At 42.6% G+C, this 20,406-nt stretch overlaps 2 protein-coding genes and 1 non-coding gene across 3 annotated transcripts; 1 reads left to right on the plus strand and 2 right to left on the minus strand.

The window, feature by feature from the left end:
• Window positions 1-1,693: 1,693 nt before the first annotated feature.
• Window positions 1,694-2,609, plus strand: LOC114373758. Its single transcript, XM_028331294.1, has 3 exons — window positions 1,694-2,086; window positions 2,161-2,352; window positions 2,445-2,609. The coding sequence occupies exons 1-3, from the start codon at window positions 1,694-1,696 to the stop codon at window positions 2,607-2,609; spliced, it is 750 nt and encodes a 249-aa protein (XP_028187095.1).
• Window positions 2,610-4,442: 1,833 nt separating this feature from the next.
• Window positions 4,443-5,479, minus strand: LOC114373767 (protein MAIN-LIKE 2-like). The gene is made up of 2 exons (XM_028331307.1): window positions 5,105-5,479; window positions 4,443-5,009 (listed from the first exon to the last, which is right to left on the minus strand). The coding sequence occupies exons 1-2, from the start codon at window positions 5,477-5,479 to the stop codon at window positions 4,443-4,445; spliced, it is 942 nt and encodes a 313-aa protein (XP_028187108.1).
• A 10,813-nt stretch (window positions 5,480-16,292) lies between these two features.
• On the minus strand, window positions 16,293-16,399 carry LOC114404609. Its single transcript, XR_003665055.1, has one exon. It is a non-coding gene; the product is annotated as a small nucleolar RNA R71 (small nucleolar RNA).
• Between the last annotated feature and the right edge of the window lie 4,007 nt (window positions 16,400-20,406).

The following is a 20,406-nucleotide window of genomic DNA, read 5'->3' on the forward strand; positions in this document are numbered from 1 at the left end:
ATCACTACATGAAAGAGCTGAGAGCATTTTGGGTTTTACAAAGGAACGTCATTTGAAAATTCCGACCACGCCAATGTGACTGGGGTTCAGTGTAGGTTACGAAAATAACATGCATTTCATGAAAGTATAACGTTTACAAAGTCTCTTTCTCTAAGGTTTTTCAAAGGAAGCATAAGACATGCAATGGCGGTTCCAAAGGCAGAAAAGATGCAAAGACAAGATGAAACTAACAAGAAACAAGCATAGAACCATGGTTACCTCGAAAGAAAACGAAAGGTCATATTAGGATTTTCGTTCTCTACCGAAACCGCAAGCCAAGTTGGAAATTCTGTTTCGGTTGAAGGGTTCCTCTCGGTGCTGGGTTTTCAATGGAGAACAATGATGGTTTGTGGTGGCTAATGGTGGATGTGGGTGATGGAGAAAGTACTTGGAACTTTATAAATGGATTTGGAAGAAAGAAAGAAGAAGAAATGGCGTTTTTCCTAAGCTACACAAAAGCAAAGGCTGAAATGCTTAAATAAGAGATGCTCTCGGGAACGGAAGCTTCTAGCACACTCCCGAAATCTTCTCAAAGATCCCAACGGTCAGATCATGGAAAATTGTCTTGTGAAGTTGCAGACCAAATTTCGAGAAGATCCAACGGTTAACGAAGTCTGAGAAGTGTGTTTACCGAGGCAGCTCCATGTAGCTTTCTCTAGAAGCTTCATTAAGAGGCTTCCTCCAGAAGCTTCCTCGTGGCTTCTTTGAGAAGCTTTCTCAAGAGGCTTCTTTGAGAAGTTAGATCCTTATCTATCCATACCCCTCTATTAACTAAATTAACTTCCTTAAAAATAATTACGAATGAAAATAACGCAACAAATAATCAAACATCAAACATAATTACTAATAATATATAGATATATATATCAGGGTGTTACAGACTACATATGTGAGACATGGATTGTCCCTCACAAGGAGAAATTTATCTTGGCCTGGACGAATAAGGTGATGCAGCTAGGCAACACAACAACAAATAGGTATTTAAATGTTTTATTATATTAGTCAAGTTTCTTTTAATGATTGTTTGGAACATTATTGTTATTAATTTGTCTTTTCTGTTGTGTGTTTTAAATGTAGGGTTGAATCTGCTCATTGGTCTATGAAGAGGATATTACAGAATAGCGTTGGAGACCTTTATAGTGTTTGGGATGCAATGAACAACATGATGACGCTGCAGCACACTGAAATTAGAGCATCATTCGAAACAAGTACGCATGTTGTTGGTCATGTTTTTAAGAAAACCTTATACAAGAGGCTTCTGGGAATGGTGTCAAGGTACGCTTTAAATGAAATTTCGGTTGAGTTTGAGCGCGTACGTTATTTGAAAGACAATGTGTCTTCTTGTGGGTGTGTCTTGAGAACCACGCTAGGTCTTCCTTGTGCATGCGAGCTACAAAGGTATGATGGTGGCAGCATCCCACTGGATGCAGTCCATATGTACTGGAGGAGACTTAATTTTTTAGACCAGGGGCTATGTGAGGCCGAAGTGAGCATCAAGGAAGAGATGGATAGAATATATAAAAGATTCGATGAACTTGATGTTTGTGGGAAAGTTACTTTCAAGAGTAAACTCCAAGAATTCACGTTTCCCGATGAGACCTCTATGTGTCCTCCTCCAACAAAGGTTAAGACGAAAGGTGCCCCGAAAAAGGTAATGAAAAGAAGCGAAAGATCGACAAAGCGTGATCCATCTTATTGGGAGTATGTTGATGCTTATCATTCGGTTCAAAACAGCAACACCTCAGTCAGACCCAGTGCATCATCTTTTGCACCACCGAAGCCAGCAAGGATGATCCCCATGTTGGATCAATTTCCGCCATTTATGCATGGTTTCATTGAGGATGTTGTTGATGTGAAAGCGGATGGTAATTATGGATATCGATCAGTTTTCGCTTTGTTAGGTATGGGAGAAGAGTGTTGGGCCATGATGCATAATGAATTGATTAAAGAACTTGGCAAATGGTCGCAAGACTACATAAAGATCTTTGGTGGCACGGAGAGATATGAACAGCTGAGGTTGTCCCTACACATGGATGGGTTATCCAAGGTATGTGTTTTATGCTTTTTAAAAATATAAGTAATGTTTACATGACTGACACGTGTATTTGTTATGTGATTTAGGTTAGTATGGACAAATGGATGGATATAACAGATATGGGATATGTAATTGCGTCAAGATATAATGTAATCCTTGTATCATTGTCACGACAACAGAGCTTCACATTTTTTCCTCTCAGAAGTCGACCACCGGCCAATTCTGCCGCGCACCGCATAATATGCGTCGGGCATGTGTATGACAGTCATTTTGTTCAGGTCCATTGAAAATTCGTTTACTCAAATAATTTCAATTATTGAATGTGTTGGTTTGTTTGTTTAACTTATTATTGTAATTTCACTTACAACAGGTTTTTCTGAAAGATCGTTGTCCCTTACCGCCTATGGCGTTGTTGTGGTCAAGCAATGCGTATCCGGAGGCAAAACAATGGCCAACTGCATATGTAGGTAGAATGCAACAATACTTAAGCCTAATGACAATTAATACAACGCATGTAGACCTAAGTGGACACTGAACTTGTAATATTTATGTATGTATATGTACATTGGATTTATGTTCATGTAATTAATCAATTGTTCCGTGAACAAGTGTTACTGTGTCAAATTGTTATATTTGTGTTGAACTGAATGATAGTTATATGTTTCTAATAAGCCGAAAACCAACTTTTTTTATTTTTGGTGCCTCCGTTTGAGGTGCGATTCGATGGAATGGGGCGCTGCTTTTATTTTCTTTGGGTTCCTTGACGTGCAAACATGCCAAATAGCGGCCCTGGACAGTCTCAAGCGGCTCCCACATAATTTTAAAAAAAGCCCGAACAGGGGTACTTAGGCATGTTTCTAAAAGGCACAAAACCAATTTTTTTTATATATATATATGGTTAAAATATGAGGGCGAGCCCTGGTGCAGCGGTAAAGTTGTGCCTTGGTGACTTGTTGGTCATGGGTTCGAATTCGGAAACAGCCTCTTTGCATGTGCAAGGGTAAGGCTGCGTACAACATCCCTCTCCCATACCTTCGCATAGCGAAGAGCCTCCGGGCAATGGGGTACGAAGTTTTATATATGGTTAAAATATATAATTTCAGAATAGTTATAAATGTTAACATTTAAATTACAAATTATTTTATCTTCTTTATTTTATATATTCAAATGCCATTATAAATGTGACTCATGTATGTGGTTTATATTTAAATTTCAAACCATATATTTATAGAGAGAAACAAAAATCATAAATGATGTAAGTAAATGTGTTTTATGACATACATAAACAAATACAAAAATTAATAATTTAAGTACAATAAGAATATAAATCCTAATCTATGCGGTGTCTCTGGCACGGCCTAAGACTTCCATCTGTGGTGTCACCTCTAGCTCTCCTCAGACAACGAGTCATGATGTCATGTAAGTCAGTGCCCTTAGTGACCATCCTGAGGTTGATGACCCGCTCCAAATCCTCAGCAATCGCTCCTAAATCCTGAGCCATCCCCTGACATCCTTCGCAGTGAACCTGTCACAGTCAAAATAACAAAGTCAATATCACATTTTAAAAAATTTAAATTATGAAAAACTACAGAAGTTATGTTTACCACTGAATGCGTAGGGAGATCGGTCGTGACTGAAACCTCGGGGATGGGTGGCTCGACGAACTCCTCATGATGAGGGGGAGGCGGATGTCTCGACGCAGCAGTCTCCTCGGTCCGCGTGACGAATAGGTGCGATATCCGAAAAAACCACTCCATGTAGTCTGCTGCCACCTGTCCAGGAACTACACAAAGCTCCCCTGAAGGCACCAAATGGTCTGGAAAATTCAGCCACCGGTCATCTATATCGTCACCCGTCAAAGAATCACAAACCGGCAGCGGAGGGACCGTCTGAAGGTAGCCAAACTGTCGAAGAACCCGCTCAGGTCGAACGTACACCACAATCTGACCCCACCTGAGCTGGCTGGTGTACGACGATATCAAGTCAAAGGCTCTGACTCACCGGTGCTCACCATAGGGCATCCAGCACACATCAGTCACACTCAGGGCATCCAAACGTCTCCGATACGGGGCTCCCTTGATCCCCGTCATATGAGCCTTACCTGTAAGCCACCTGCAGGCTCGTGGGCTCCCCTCATCATAAGCATCATGAACGACGGATGTATGCACTGTAGGAAAGTGCTCGTATATCCAACACTACAAAGACATAGTCAACATCAATACGAAAAAAGAGATTCAATGCTACTTCAATTTAAATTATCAGTGATAATACGTACCTGGAGAAGTGTAATATAACCGCCCAGCTACCGTGTAGAGGCTTGCGACGCGTCATTCAGATGGTCGTACATGTGGACTAATGCAGCCGCCCCCTAGGCGAATCCCCCTGCCTGGGCCAGGTCCCTGAAAGCCTCCAGGTGCACGACATGTACATGGGTTGAACTCTTGTTGGCGAAAAGAGTACAACCCACCAAGTGGAGCAGATACGTGCGGGCTGCTACAACCCATCGTCTGGTCTTGCACTGGCTCTGATACAAGTCTCGAAGCCACCCCAACTGGACATGAGGCCCACCAGCCTGTCGGGTCTCAAATGTAGCCTCCTCATGACTGACCTCAAGAAGCTCCGTCAGTAGACCAATGGCGTCTGAAGTAATAAGCGACTCGAACGTATGCAGCGCGCCAGTGATGGGAAGGTGTAGGAGTGACGCCACATCATTCAACGTGATCGTCAACTCGCCTATTGGCAGGTGGAACGTGCTAGTCTCACGATGCCACCTCTTGACGAAGGCGGATATCAGTCCAGGATCAGTGGTGATAACAGAACACCTGATCAGTGGACTCAATCCGGTGCCAGCAATCAACCCTTCGATCTCAGGCGCTGGTCTCCCAATTTTATCTACTTTTCTACCGTGGGAGACCAACTTCAGATCGGGTCGTTCCTAAATTGAATAACAATTTACAATAACGTGTATATAAAAAACAATCCAACTACAAATAATTTTTATGTAATTACTCAACATTAAAAACTACGTACCCGTCCACTCCAGATGCTGTGTGCGACATGCTCAGCAAAATCAGTCAAAATCGATGGGTCGCGTGGTCCATCGGGGAAACCCTCATCTGCAGCAGGTGACCCCAAGCTCCCATCAGTAGCCACTCCCTCTGTCTGAACAGCATCGGTGGCGCCTGTCATCTCTGGGGTGGCATCAGACACATGAGGAACATCCTCATGCAACTGAGGCACATCCTCAGGTCTCTCTGTCACGTCCTCACGCAGATGAACCTGTTGCCTACGTGATGAAGCAGTAGGTCTGTGACGCAGAGGAACATCAGCCTCATGCGTATCCTCACTAATGCCTCTACCTCTACCAACTCCTAACGCACGACCTAAACCTAGTGTTCTAACCATGATCTGAAATCATGAAGAACATTTATTTTTTTCTATCAAATTAAATATTCAAATAATTGGTAACAAAGCTTTGTCATTACAAATTTGTTCAAACACATGTTTTGTATGTTTCTTACTAATTTGGTCAAATTAAGTTTTCAATGTTTCTTGGACACGATGTTCTCATGACATGTGTGACATTCTCATTTTGGATATCTGTGACATTATGCTTCATTATGAGGGACATGTAGAACCAAGGTGTCATACCCTAATTTCGTCCGGGGATTATTACTTGATAACATGCAACCTCTGGTTAGCCGCTTTGAGATACTTGGCGTCCTTTGTTGCACAATAAATGAAGTCCTGAGACGTGTCAGAAATCAAAAGGAAGCAGGCTTGCGCGATCCGTGAAATTCCGTGATGTGGCGGAAATCGAAAGATGTGTTTTTGCGCGATCCATGAGTTTCCGTAACTTCTTTGAAAGCTAAAAAAGAGTAAATACATAATCCGTAAGGATTCGTAACCTTGTGGAAGGAAAATAAGTATCGTTACAAAATTCGTAAAGATTCGTAACGTTACGGAAAAATAATTACCAAAAAAAAATAGAAGGGGGGTGCATTGAGTAAAAAGGGGGTACAAATAGCAATCTGGCCCACTTGGGCCTTCCAGATCCTTCCTCCAGAAGGCTGTTGCTTCTGGAGGAAGCAACCTTGCTCGCCTGGGCGAGCTGGGTGGCAAGCTCCTGCCCTATTTTGCTATAAATAGGGGGAGGAGTGAAGAAAAAAAGGGTTCAGCCTTCTTGGCACTTCTCTCTCTCTCGAAATTGCTGAGGAAAATTATTTCCATGAAGAAAATCCAAGCCGAGGAGCTTCCGTAACGTTTTCGTAACGTTTCCGTGAGTAATTATGCGAAGATTCTCGACCGTTCTTCAACATTCATCGTTTGTTCTTCGTTTTCTTCAGTCTTCAACGGGTAAGTACCTCAAACCGAGCTTTTCAATTCATTCTATGTACACGTGGTGGTCCACATTTTGTTTCATGTATTTTTATTCTCGTTTTCATTTGCTTTTTATACCTCCTTTTGACGTGCTTAAGCCATTTATTTAAATCATTTCTCGCCTAATCTAAAAATAAAATAAATTTCCACCGATCGTTCGAATTGTATCATCCGTTAATTTCAGTTAAAATGAATTCCGACCGTTCGGTCGTGCCGTAACTACGTCGGAAATAAAAAAAAGGTAAAATAATAATATAATAATAAAAAATACCTTTTAGTAAAATAAAGCGAAAAATCAATCGGACGTTTTCTCTTTGGGATTTCTCATTCTTAATTGAATTGACTAATAACTAAAGTGAAACTAAGGCTAAAATCAACTCGTCTAGTCAAGCTCGTCCACAAAAAATAGGGTTTTGAAAGTTTATCATTTCAGTTTCTTACCAAGTAAAATGGATCGTTTTTAAGGTCCAACGCCTTAAAATGATCACCCTTCAAGTAAAAAGAATCACTTGATTCACGTATAAGAAAGAACTACGTAGGTCTGATTTCCTCTTTGATGGAGGGTACGTAGGAGCAAAAGCCCCGCTTTTGTCGACCTCAAAAAATAAAAAGAAATAAAAGATAAGGTAACACAATTTCTACAATTCTAAAAAATAGGCTGTTGTCCTTTGAGACAAACGTGAGAAGTGCTAATACCTTCCTCAAGCGTAAATACAACTCCCTAACTTAGAATTTTCATTTTGACCGGTTTCCTTCGGTTTTTCCGACGTTTCCCACAAATAAACGTTGGTGGCGACTCCGCGCATCTTTCCTCCTTTGGAAGGCGCACCCATGAGCCTCGCCTCGCTCGCCCGCAAAAGGGCACGTTGCGACAGTTGGCGACTCCACTCGGGACTAATTTTGTGAGTTAGGCCTATTTTAGGAATTGTGGAATTGTGAAACTTTGGGTGTGCTTTTATTGAACTGTGTAAAATGTAAATAATTGTTGTCTATTTCGCATTCTTTACACTGCATTCTAAGCACCCACGGGTTTGAGTAAAAAAGGGGCCCTACACCCGGGTTCATGGGAATTTAAGGAGTGGAGGTGAATCTATCATCATGCTAGGTCTCCGACTTGCTTGATAATAGTGAAACCTCGTCTAGAGATTTCTCTCTTTATAATGTGTTGTCGCTGGTATTCCATACGGCCACAATATTATTATCTTGAGTGATGATACCTCTAGAAAACAGCCGTGTGAGTTATGAATTGTTGGGGAGTAGTTATTAGAGACCCCTAGATATTGTCCTAGGTTCCCAAATAGGGGCAAAGAGCAAACACGCTCCGTGCCATTCGTTCTCATGCATTTTTTTGTAAAATAGCACTAGTTTATAGTTTTGCTAGTGATGGTTGGTTTCTTTGGAGTAATACGTAACCTTTTTAATGCTACGTTGAGGCGCCGTCATGCCCGAAACGTAGCATTAAAATTGGATCTCTGCGGTCTCGTATGTGTGAATTACCCCTTTGTGTTGTTTTCTTTCCGTTTCATGCATACGCATTACACCATTCATGTCGGAGTCTTGATCCACCCCCTTTTTAGGTAAATAATGGGGACAAATCCAAATGGCAAAAGGTTTTATCAAGTCAAGGTTAAAGGTCTAGATGTCACTAGCCTCAAGGAATTGGGACGATTGATGGGACCCCTCTAAAGGCAAGCCTTCCGCAAAGTTTACGGGAAGATTCTACATTTGACCGTAGCGGAGGGATTTACGGAAGCTGTTGTATCCCTCGCCCAATACTATGACCAGTCGTTGAGGTGTTTCACGTTAGGGGACTTCCAAATGGTGCCAACTATTGAAGAGTTTGAAGAGATATTAGGATGCCCTCTCGGGGGGAGAAAACCGTATCTTTTCTCCGGCTTTCTTCCTTCCTTGAGCAATATTGCAGCTGTGATTGGAGATTCAGCAAAAGAGTTGGATCGCATGAAGCAAATTCGGAACGGCGTAGTGGGCCTGCCTCGGAAATACTTGGAAGGCAAGGCAAGGGATATGGCGAGCCAAGAGAAGTGGGGCCCGTTTGCAGATATTTTAGCTTTGCTGATTTTTGGGGTTGTCCTCTTTCTGAATGTTGACGGTTTGGTAGACTTAGCCGCCATTGATGCTTTCCTCGCATATCACCATAGCAAGGAAAGTCCAGTGGTGGCTATCTTGGCAGATTTGTTTGACACCTTTGACCGGAGGTGTGAGAAAAACAGTGCACAGATTATCTGTTGTTTACCCGCTCTCTGTGTGTGGTTGATTTCACACCTATTCCGACAAGACACAAGACACCCGTGTCCGCTTCAAAGCTATCGCTCATGCGCCGAAAAAGGAAGAGTCGATTGGGACCAACATTTGGCTGGGATAGGGGGCAGCGCGATCAATTGGTTTCCTCGTTGGAAGGAAGGCAAGGAAGGAGTTCTTTTCTCGTGTGGGGACTACCCTAATGTTCCACTGATAGGGACTAGGGGTTGTATTAATTATAATCCCACACTCGCCATAAGACAGGTAGGGTATCCCATGAGGGGAGCGCCAACCGAAGAAAGTCTCTCACCTTTCCTTGTGAGGGATCTAGGTGCGCAAGGTCTCAAGGTTATACAAAGAATCCACAAGGTGTGGAGGAGTCCGTTGAGGAAAGACAAGGAGCTTAGAGGCATCCTAAATGGAGTCATCGGAGGTTATCATGGATGGCTAAGAATTCATACGCGAGAGTTAGATTGGCTCTCCAAATTGAAAGTTATCGATGAGGAGAACTTCGAAGCTCCGGAGGAAGATGAAGAAGTCCGAGCTCTAAAATTAGAGCTAGGGAAGGCGAGACTCGCCAAGGAGAAGTTCAAATCAGCTGCTACACACATCCAGAAAGAGTGTACCGAGTTACAAGAGGAAAACGCGGCCACTGTAAGAGCCCTTGAACAAGAAACCAAAAGGGCCCGCAAGGAGGAATATGGCCGAGAGAAATTCCGAGGAGCATTGTGGGGTAGCAACAATGAGCTCAAGCTCCGAAGAGAGGAGAGAGATCGGTCATGGGTGCATGACATGATCTTAAAAGAAGAGTTAGTTGCTTGCGCGAGGTCCAAAAGGAGTTTGGCTCAACACTTGGAAGCCACGGAGCAAAACATGCTAGCTATCATAGGGCAATACAAGGAAGAATTAAACCAGTCCATGGCCCATGAACAAAAGCTAGTGGAGGTTTTTGCACAAATGTATGCCGAAAAAGAAGCAAGGGGGAGGGTGATTGATGCACTGCATCAAGAAGCGACTATGTGGATGGATAGGTTCGCCTTGACCTTGAATGGAAGTCAAGACCTCCCGCGTCTATTAGCCAAAGCAAAAGCCATGGCCGAAGTGTGTACTACCCCCGAGGAGATTCATGGGCTAATCAATTACTGTCAACACATGATAGATTTGATGGCCCATATAATTAGGAATCGTTAGGTTCTCTTGTAACACCTTTTGTATAATTTTGGCTAGATGAAAGCTTTGTTCTTTTTATAAAATGAGAAGTTTTGAACTCATCATGTTATCTAAAAAACCTTGGGGTGGATCCAAGTGCTCCGATCATCCATTTGCATACTCATGTTTTGGTGGCATACTCACTGTTGTTTATTTCTTTAGGAATTTCATCATAACTAAGAAAACACCAAGGCACCCCTATAACACTCGATCCAGAAAAATGGATAATGAAGAGGGCGTGCAGGAACAGATGAAGGCCGATCTATCGGCCTTAAAAGATCAAATGGCTTCCATCTCGGAGGTCATGTTAAAACTCCAAAAAACCATAGAGGATAAGGCCACGGCAACCGCCTCCAGTACAGTTAGGGAAGCGGAGCCAGTGCTGCAGCCCGCCTTGAATCCGGGCCTAGACAGAAACACGGCCGTGTTCGGTCGAAGGTATAGTCCGCAAGCTTATCGTTATGGCTTGCCTCCGGACTTCACCCCCCATGCCACCCCGGAAGATTTAAGCCAAGCCCCTACTTTCGAGGGGCAACTCCCGCCTTATGACGACTATCCCGGGCAAGACGATGAGGAAGGAGATACCCATCTTGGCCCCCTGCTCCACCTCAAAGATCCGTCCCCACATGAACTACCCCAGCCGAACATAGTCCGCCATATCCGGGCCTCACCCACACCCATAAAAGAATATGTTCCCTTCGCGGAAGATAAGGGAAAGATTGAGGCGCTTGAAGAGAGGTTAAGAGCAGTCGAGGGCCTTGGCAATTACCCATTCTCGGACTTAGCGGATTTATGTCTCGTGCCCAATATCGTCATTCCTCCCAAGTTCAAAGTATCGGACTTTGATAAGTACAAAGGGATGACATGTCCGAAGGGGCATCTTCGGATGTATTGCCGAAAGATGGGGGCGTATTCTGCGAACCAAAAATTGTTGGTCCATTTCTTTCAAGACAGCTTGGCCGGGGCAGCTGTAGCATGGTATACCAATCTGGAAGCTTCCCAGATCCGATCATGGAAGGACTTGGCAACTGCCTTCATTAGGCAGTACTAGTACAATACGGACATGGCTCCCGATCGGAACCAGCTTCAGAGTATGACTAAGCAAGAGCATGAGTCCATTAAGGAATATGCCCAAAGATGGAGAGATCTCGCAGCCCAAGTCGTACCGCCCATGACGGAAAGGGAGATGATCACAACTATGGTAGATACGTTACCCACGTTCTACTATGAAAAGCTGATAGGCTACATGCCAACTAACTTTGCGGATCTCGTCTTCGCCAGAGAAAGGATTGAATCTGGACTACGGAAAGGCAAGTTCGAATATGCTTCCAATGTGGCCCCCAACAACAACAGAAGAGCCCCAGTAGTGGGCACGAGGAAAAAGGAAGGAGACGCCCACGCAGTCACCACCGCCCCGACGTGGATGAAAGCACCCCAAAATATCCAAAGCTCATACCAGCCCAATCCCTCAAATTTTTTAATCCTAGCCAGGAATTCCCTCCCGACTCAAGTAAAAGGACCACCTGCAGCAGAAAGAGCGCCGACCCAATGCACAGCTCCAGCCGCACCCCGGCCAGTTAATAATACAGCCCCCGACGCGACCTATAAATATGCACAGCACCCGCCCCCGAAAGACAACTTCCCTCCTATTCCCATGCCATACTCCGAGTTATGGCCTTCATTATTGGAGAATCATTTGGTGGTGGCCATACCTGGGAAGGTTCTCCAGCCACCCTAACCCAAGTGGTATGACCCGGGTGCCAAGTGTGTGTACCATAGTGGAGTTCTCGGACACAATATTGACTCCTGCATCCCGTTCAAGTATAAGGTGCAGCACCTGATTAGTGTCGGCTGGCTATCGTTTCAGGAGGAAGGCCCAAATGTTAAAACCAACCCGCTAGCTAGTCATAGAGGGGCTAGCGTGAACGCCGTCAAAGAGGATGGGCCATCGCGGGCAAAGAGATTAGGAGACGTAGCTACTTCTAGGCGCTTCATCTATCAATCACTGCAAGCGGCATGCATGGTCTCCCGTGGCAGAGGCGAAAGGCACGAATGTTTATTTCACCTCGGGGATTCGCACGACATGGAAACCTATCCCGCGGTAGAAGAATTGCTTCAGCGGCTCATGGACTGGGGGCAGTGATATTTTCTTCTATTTTCTAAACCCTTTTTGCACCATTTTAATTATTGATTGGTCTTAATTGTCAATTAATTAGGCAGTTTTATTATTTGGGCTCATTTAGCTAATTTGATGTTTTTAATCTAATTTCAGGAATTAATGAAATATTGGGCTTAATCCGGATTTTAGTTGTGGACTTTGTCATACCCTAATTTCGTCTGAGGACCTTTGCTTGATGACATGCGACTTTTCTTTGGTCCTTGCAAGGTGCTTGGCACCCATCATTAGGCAATTTGTGAAATTCCAGGACATGCCGGAAAACCAAGAAAATATTGATGCACAATCCGTAAGTTTCCGTGACACACCGGAAATCAAAGGGAAGCATCGTTGCTTAATTAAGTGAGGTTCCGTAGCATTCCGTAAGTCAAAAAGGGGATGATTATGTAATCCGCAAGGTTCCGTAACATTACGGAAAGAAAACAAGTATCGTTACGAAATTCGTAAGTTTCCGTAACTTTACGAAAAAAGAATCACCAAAAAAAAGCAGAGGGGGATGTACTTAGTAAAAATGGGGGTGCAAATAGCACCCAGGCCCACTTGGGCCCTCCAGAATATTCCTCCAGAAGGCTGTTGCTTCTGGAGGAAGCAACCTGGCTCGCCTGGGCGAGCTGGGCGGCAAGCACCTCCCCTATTTTGCTATAAATAGGGGAGGAAGTGAAGAAGAAAAGGGTTCAGCCCCTTAGGCACTTCTCTCTCTTTCGAATTTGCTTGGAAAAATTGTTTCCGTGAAGAAAATCTAAGCCGAGGCGCTTCCAAAACGTTTCCGTAACGTTTTCCGTGAAGAATTTCGCAAAGGTTTCAACCGTTCTTCGACGTTCTTCATTCGTTCTTCATCGTTCTTCGATCTTCAAAGGGTAAGTACCTCGAACCAAGCTTTTCGATTCATTCTATGTACCCGTAGTGGTCCACATTGTGTTTCGTGCATTTTTATTCTCGTTTTGTTTACTTTTTATACCCCCTCTTGACGTGCTTAAGCCATTTTACTTAAGTCATTTCTCGCTTAACTTAAAAATAAAATAAATTTCCACCGAACGTTTGAATTGTATTATCCGTTAACTTCGGTTAAAATAAATTCCGACCGTTCGGTCGTGCCGTAACCACGTTGGAAATCAAAAAAAGAGGTAAAAAAATAATATAATAATCAAAAAACATCTTTTAGCAAAATAAAGCGGAAAATCAATCGGACGTTTTCTCTTTGGGATTTCTCATTCTTAATCGAATTGATTAATAACTAAAGTGAAACTAAGGCTAAAATCAACTCGCCTAGTCAAGCTCGTCCATAAAAATAGGCTTTTGAAGTTTGTCATTTCAATTTCTCACTAAGTAAAAGGGATCATTTTTAAGGTCCAACGCCTTAAAATGATCACCACTTAAGTAAAAAAGAATCACTTGATAAGAAAGAACTACGTAGGTCTGATTTCCTCATCGCAAATTGAGGAATACGTAGGAGCAAAGGGAAACACCCTTGTCGACCACAAAAAGAGAAAAATATAAAAAGGGTATAAAGGATATAAGGACATAAAAGGGAACGTAAAAATCAAAGTCATTTTTGCACATTCGATTAAAGGCTGCCGTCCCTTGGGACGGACGTGTGGGGTGCTAATACCTTCCCCGTGCGTAAATACAACTCCCGAACCTTTCACTTAAAAGTTCGTAGATCGCGTCTTTTCCGGTTTTTCCGACGTTTTCCTCAAATAAACGTTGGTGGCGACTCCGCGCGTATTCCTTTCATGGAACACGCATCCCGTGAGTCTCGCGTCGCCCTCCCGCCGAAGGGTAGGTTGCGACAGACTTGAAGAGGGCAAATAAAGCAGCGCTTACCTTAGTTAATTTCTAATTAGGAAATTTCGCAATTTTATTTTATGTTGTTCAGTGTTTATTTTGTTTTGGGCCAGAGTATTGTAATAGGGCCCAGTGACTTTGAGTGACTCTTTTTAAATAGTTGCCTTGGGATTCGTGCAAGGCATTCTATTCTGCTATTTTCATTATTCAAAGCTTTGGTTTTAGGTTTTCACGTTTTTCTGTTCCCTTGTTACAATTTTCGTTCTTAATGCAAATTTTCGTTTTCTGCTTCTAATTACGAGTTCATTTGTGCTTCTTCTTCTACTTTCATTTACGTTTCTGTTCATTTACGTTTCTGTTCATTTATGTTTCTGTTTCATGTTTCATTTGCGTTTTCTGTTTGAATCCATGGAAGGCTAGATTTTCTGGTGTTGTTTCCTTTTGATGACGAAGCCCAACTCTCTTTGAGGTTTCGCTTGTAATGTGGGTTCCTGGCAGTTTTCCCTTCACCAGTTATCCCAATTTCGTGAATATTAATCAGTGCACGCTTCGTGTTCGATTAATTGCCTCTGAGCCTAACTTGCGTTCATGCTTAATGGACGAAGGGCTAACTGGTGTATGTGGTGCCTAATCACGTATTGAAAACCCTAAGTTGATTTTCGCTTAGTAAATTGAAATAGGGTTGGATTAAGTGGTTGACTGTTAGGGACGAATTTTCCATAACCCATGATAAGAGAATGGCTTCTGAATCAGAGGAAACAACCCGTTTTTAATATTAGTATTTTCGTATTCTAGTTTACTTGTTCTGCTCTTTAATTACCAAACAACCAAACCCCCCCCCCAATCGTTACTGTTACTGCAAGTATATTATGAACATTTGGTCTGTCACTGCTCGTTGGGAAACGACCTAGGATCACTTCCTAGTTACTGCATTTTCATGTTTATTTGATTCGGGTACGGCCTCGATCAAATTTGGCGCCGTTGCCGGGGAGCAGTGTCCAAAGGTTCATAATAGCTAGCTAGTGTTGTGTGTTTAATCCTTTCGTGTTTTATGTTTAATTGTTAGTATTGTGTTAGTATGTGTGTTAATGTTGTTTAGTGTCCTGGTATTTTGTTTAATGTGTGTTCTGTTTCAGTTTTCCCATTTAGCGTTTCCCCTGTTTCAGTCTTGGGTGTTTTGCTGTGAAGAGTGTGCTTGCGGCAAAAATAGAGTAGTAGTAGAAATCAATTAGAGACGGATTTTAGCGACCACCCATGCTGAATTATTTGAGATTTTTTGTTTTAGTAGCTAGGGTTGTTATTTTTGGCTGAATTTTTTTGTGGTAACTTCTTTTAATCCATATTTTGTGGGAAAAATAGCTAGAGCCTTTAGTTTGGTCAGATTTGAAAGTTCCAAAAAACTAGCAAATTTTGTGTATGTCAAAACTTCAAACGGCCATAACTTTTGCTCCGGTTATCAGAATCGCAATTATTATATATGCATTTGGGGTAGAAAAAGATTTCCTATGCCATGGCAGCTGGCCTATGGCCGGCTGAGGTCTCCATCGTCCAAAAAAAGCGATTCTGTTAAAAGTTTTTTATTTTTCAAGTTTTATTCACTTATTTTTCTTAACTTACCATTTTTAGCTTTCATAGTTAGACTTTGAATTTTTGTCTGAAATTTTTTGTGCTATCTTCTCATCATTTTATAAGGTTTATCACAAAATTTAAAGTCATTTGGATATCATTTGAGGGTAGCTGTAGTTCAAACCTACACCTTTATTTACATGATAAGGCAACTAGTTGTGTGCATGCTGAATGTAGTGTATGACTAGAGGCAATCCATCTGACTTACAACCCTTTGATTCTGAGATAGATAGGACATTTCATAGATTAGTTAGGCATCATTTTATACCTTTTGATCATTCTGAGCATTCCATTACTGGTGAAGCTGTGCATTCTGTTATTGGTGATTTTGAACATCCTGATCTTGAGCATTATAATTTTGAGCAATCTGATTCTGAGCATTCTGATTTTGCACATTCTGAGAACATGGCACAACCTCCACCCCGTGAGAGGACTCTAAGGGAAATGGTTGCACCTGATTTCACCTACGAAAGCTTGTGCATCCAATACCCTGATGAGGATGTCCCATATGTTCTTAAAACTGGACTGATTCATTTGCTTCCAAAGTTTCGTGGCCTTGCAGGTGAAGACCCGCACAAACATTTGAAAGAATTTCACATTGCCTGCTCCACCATGAAACCCCCAGATGTCCAAGAGGATCACATATTTCTGAAGGCTTTTCCTCATTCATTAGAGGGAGTGGCAAAGGACTGGTTGTATTACCTTGCTCCAAGGTCCATCACGAGCTGGGATGACCTTAAGAGAGTATTCTTAGAGAAATTTTTCCCTGCTTCCAGGACCACAGCCATCAGGAAGGATATCTCAGGTATTAGACAACTCAGTGGAGAGAGCCTGTATGAGTACTGGGAGCGATTTAAGAAACTATGTGCCAGTTGCCCCCACCATCAGATTTCATAACAACTTCTTCTCCAATATTTTTATGAAGGACTCAGTAATATGGAGAGAAGTATGATAGATGCTGCCAGTGGTGGAGCCCTTGGAGACATGACTCCTGCTGAAGACAGAAATTTAATTGAGAAGATGGCCTCCAACTCCCAGCAGTTTAGCGCCAGAAATGATGCCATAGTCATTAGAGGAGTGCATGAGGTAGCTACAAACCCATCTACATCATCTGAAACTAAGAAGCTTGAAGGCAAACTGGATGCATTGGTTAACTTGGTAACCCAGCTGGCCTTGAATCAGAAATTTGTACCTGTCGCAAGGGTTTGTGGTTTGTGCTCCTCTGCTGACCACCATACAGACCTTTGCCCTTCCATGCAGCAACCTGGAGCAATTGAGCAGCCTGAAGCTTATGCTGCAAATATTTACAATAGACCTCCTCAACCTCAGCAGCAAAATCAACCACAGCAGAGCAATTATGACCTCTCCAGCAACAGATACAACCCTGGATGGAGGAATCACCCTAACCTCAGATGGTCCAGCCCTCAGCAACAACAATAGCAGCCTGCTCCTTCCTTCCAAAATGCTGCTGGCCCAAGCAGACCATACATTCCTCCACCAATCCAACAACAGCAACAACCCCAAAAACAGCCAACAGTTGAGGCCCCTCCACAACCTTCCCTCGAAGAACTTGTGAGGCAAATGACTATGTAGAACATGCAGTTTCAGCAAGAGACCAGAGCCTCCATTCAGAGCTTAACCAATCAGATGGGACAATTGGCTACCCAATTGAATCAACAACAGTCCCAGAATTCTGACAAGCTGCCTTCTCAAGCTGTCCAAAATCCCAAAAATGTCAGTGCCATTTCATTGAGGTCGGGAAAGCAATGTCAAGTACCTCAACCCGTAGCACCTTCCTCATCTGCAAATGAACCTACCAAACTTCACTCTATTCCAGAAAAAGGTGATGACAAAAATTTACCTAACAATTTCTATGCAGGTGAATCTTCTTCCACAGGTAATTTTGATTTGCAGAAGCAGCACATTCCCCCTCTTCCATTTCCTCCAAGAGCAGTTTCCAACAAAAAAATGGAAGAGGCAGAGAAAGAGATCTTGGAAACGTTTAGAAAGGTAGAGGTAAACATACCTCTGTTGGATGCAATAAAGCAAATTCCTAGATATGCCAAATTCTTGAAGGAGCTGTGCACTAATAAGCGGAAGCTTAAAGGAAGTGAACGGATTAGCATGGGCAGAAATGTCTCCGCATTGATTGGTAAATCTGTTCCTCAAATTCCTGAAAAATACAAAGATCTAGGTACATTCAGCATACCTTGTATCATAGGGAATAGTAAGTTTGACAATGCCATGCTAGATTTAGGAGCTTCTGTTAGTGTTATGCCTCTGTCTATTTTTAATTCTCTATCTCTAGGCCCCTTGCAGTCAACTAATGTGGTAATTCATTTAGCTAATAGAAGTGTTGCCTACCCTGTTGGTTTCATAGAAGATGTCTTAGTTAGAGTTGGTGAACTGATTTTCCCTGTTGACTTTTATATTTTGAATATGGAAGATGGATTTTCTCAAGGATTAGTTCCCATCATTCTAGGCAGACCCTTTATGAAAACTGCTAGAACTAAGATAGATGTTTATGCAGGCACACTGTCCATGGAGTTTGGTGATATAACTATTCATTTTAATATTCTGGATGCTATGAAATACCCATCTGAAGATCTTTCTGTATTTCGTGCTGAAATAATTGACCATGTTGTTGATGAATACATGACTGATCTTTATTCTAATCTGCATGCCTCTCACTCTTCATGCATTGAGTCTGAAATTGTACTTGATCATATGTCTGAATTTGATGCTGAGAGTGAATCTGAGAGTGATATTGATTGCATGCCTGGTGGTGGTGTTTTACCTCTTGAGATTGATTTTATAGAGTCAGATAGGACTAACCATGTTTCAGGAAGTACACATACCTCTGACTTTCTTTATGAGGTAAAGGCTGAGAAACCATCCCCTTCCACCACTGTCCAGCCGACCACACCAGAATTTAAGCCTCTGCCAGATAGCAAGAGTTTTCCAATGATTATATCTGCCTCCCTTGCTGATGAGCAAGAGGAGAAGTTGTTGTCAGTTCTCAAGAAGCATAAGAAGGCTATAGGCTGGACCCTGGCGGACATTCCTGGTATTAGCCCATCCACATGTATGCATCGAATAAATTTAGAGGATGGAGCTAAACCAGTAAGACAACCACAGAGAAGACTAAACCCGATGATTCTTGATGTAGTGAAGAAGGAGATAACCAAGCTTTTGCAAGCTGGAATCATTTATCCTATCTCCGATAGCCAATGGGTGAGTCCCGTCCAGGTAGTCCCGAAGAAGACTGGCCTCACAGTGATCAGAAATGAGAAGGAGGAGCTAATTCCTACTCGGGTGCAGAACAGTTGGAGAGTCTGCATTGACTATAGGAGGCTGAACCAGGTTACCAAAAAGGACCATTTTCCCCTACCATTCATTGACCAGATGCTTGAACGCCTGACAGGTAAATCCCACTACTGTTTCCTTGATGGTTTTTCTGGTTATATGCAAATTACTATTGTTCCTGAGGATCAGGAAAAGACCACATTCACCTGCCCCTTCGGCACTTTTGCTTATAGGAGGATGCCTTTCGGCCTATGCAATGCCCCTGGTACCTTCCAGCGGTGCATGATTAGTATTTTCAGTGATTTTTTAGAAAATTGCATAAAGGTGTTTATGGATGATTTCACTGTATATGGATCCTCTTTTGATGGTTGTTTGAATAGTTTGGAAAAAGTTTTGAATAGATGCATTGAAACTAACCTTGTTCTAAATTTTGAAAAATGTCATTTTATGGTTGAGCAAGGTATAGTTTTAGGCCACATTATTTCCAATAAGGGTATTGAAGTAGATCCTGCAAAAATTTCTGTTATTTCACAATTTCCTTACCCCTCTTGTGTGCGAGAGGTGCGATCTTTTCTTGGTCATGCAGGATTCTACAGGCGCTTTATAAGGGATTTTAGCAAAGTAGCCCTTCCATTGTCCAACTTGTTGCAAAAGGAGGTGGAGTTTGACTTTAAAGACAGATGCAAAGAGGCTTTTGATTGCCTCAAAAGAGCGCTGACTACCACCCCCATCATCCAGGCACCCGACTGGACAGCCCCTTTTGAGCTTATATGTGATGCATCAAATTATGCATTGGGGGCTGTCCTTGCTCAGAAAATTGATAAATTGCCCAGGGTGATATATTATGCTTCTAGGACTTTAGATGCTGCCCAAGCAAATTATACTACTACTGAGAAAGAGCTTCTAGCCATAGTTTTTGCTCTTGAAAAATTTCGATCTTATTTGCTTGGTACTTGCATTATTGTTTATACTGACCATGCAGCTCTAAAGTACTTGTTGAAGAAGGCTGATTCTAAGCCTAGGTTGATCCGATGGATGCTCTGGCTCCAAGAGTTTGACTTGGAGATCCGTGATAGGAGCGGAGCACAAAATCTAGTTGCTGATCATTTAAGTTGGATCGAACGTGTATCTGATGCAGATTCACCTATTCGGGATGATTTCCCGGATGATCATTTGTATATACTGTATAGTATTTCTGACTCTCTTTCTACTCCCTGGTTTGCTAATATTGTCAATTATTTAGTTGCTTCTGTTTTTCCTCCCTTAGCATCTAAAGCCCAAAAAGATAAAATTAAAAGTGATGCTAAGCATTTTATTTGGGATGACCCCTACTTGTGGAAATTGTGCAGTGATCAGGTCATTAGACGGTGCATTCCAGATCATGAGACTGACTCAGTCCTGCAGTTCTGTCATTCTTCCGCACCGGGAGGTCATCTGGGTGTTCAAAGGACAGCTCGCAAAGTGCTTGATTGTGGTTTTTATTGGCCCACCATCTTTAAAGATGCGTGGAAGATCTGCAGCACTTGTGAGCAGTGTCAGAGAGCAGGAAATACACTTACATGGCGACGACAAATGCCTCAGCAACCTATGC

This window comes from Glycine soja, chromosome 2 (genome assembly GCF_004193775.1).
Source record: "Glycine soja cultivar W05 chromosome 2, ASM419377v2, whole genome shotgun sequence".
NCBI lineage: Eukaryota > Viridiplantae > Streptophyta > Magnoliopsida > Fabales > Fabaceae > Glycine > Glycine soja.

What these genes read in the sequence shown, in the direction of transcription:
- LOC114373767 (XM_028331307.1), bottom strand. Translation starts at nt 5,479, where the DNA reads ATGGTTAGAACACTAGGTTTAGGTCGTGCGTTAGGAGTTGGTAGAGGT. An exon ending in ACAGCATCTGGAGTGGACGG is followed by an intron (nt 5,010 to 5,104) that starts GTACGTAGTTTT and finishes TATTCAATTTAG; the next exon opens with GAACGACCCGATCTGAAGTT.
- LOC114373758 (XM_028331294.1), top strand. Translation starts at nt 1,694, where the DNA reads ATGAAAAGAAGCGAAAGATCGACAAAGCGTGATCCATCTTATTGGGAG. An exon ending in ACATGGATGGGTTATCCAAG is followed by an intron (nt 2,087 to 2,160) that starts GTATGTGTTTTA and finishes TATGTGATTTAG; the next exon opens with GTTAGTATGGACAAATGGAT. An exon ending in ATGACAGTCATTTTGTTCAG is followed by an intron (nt 2,353 to 2,444) that starts GTCCATTGAAAA and finishes CACTTACAACAG; the next exon opens with GTTTTTCTGAAAGATCGTTG.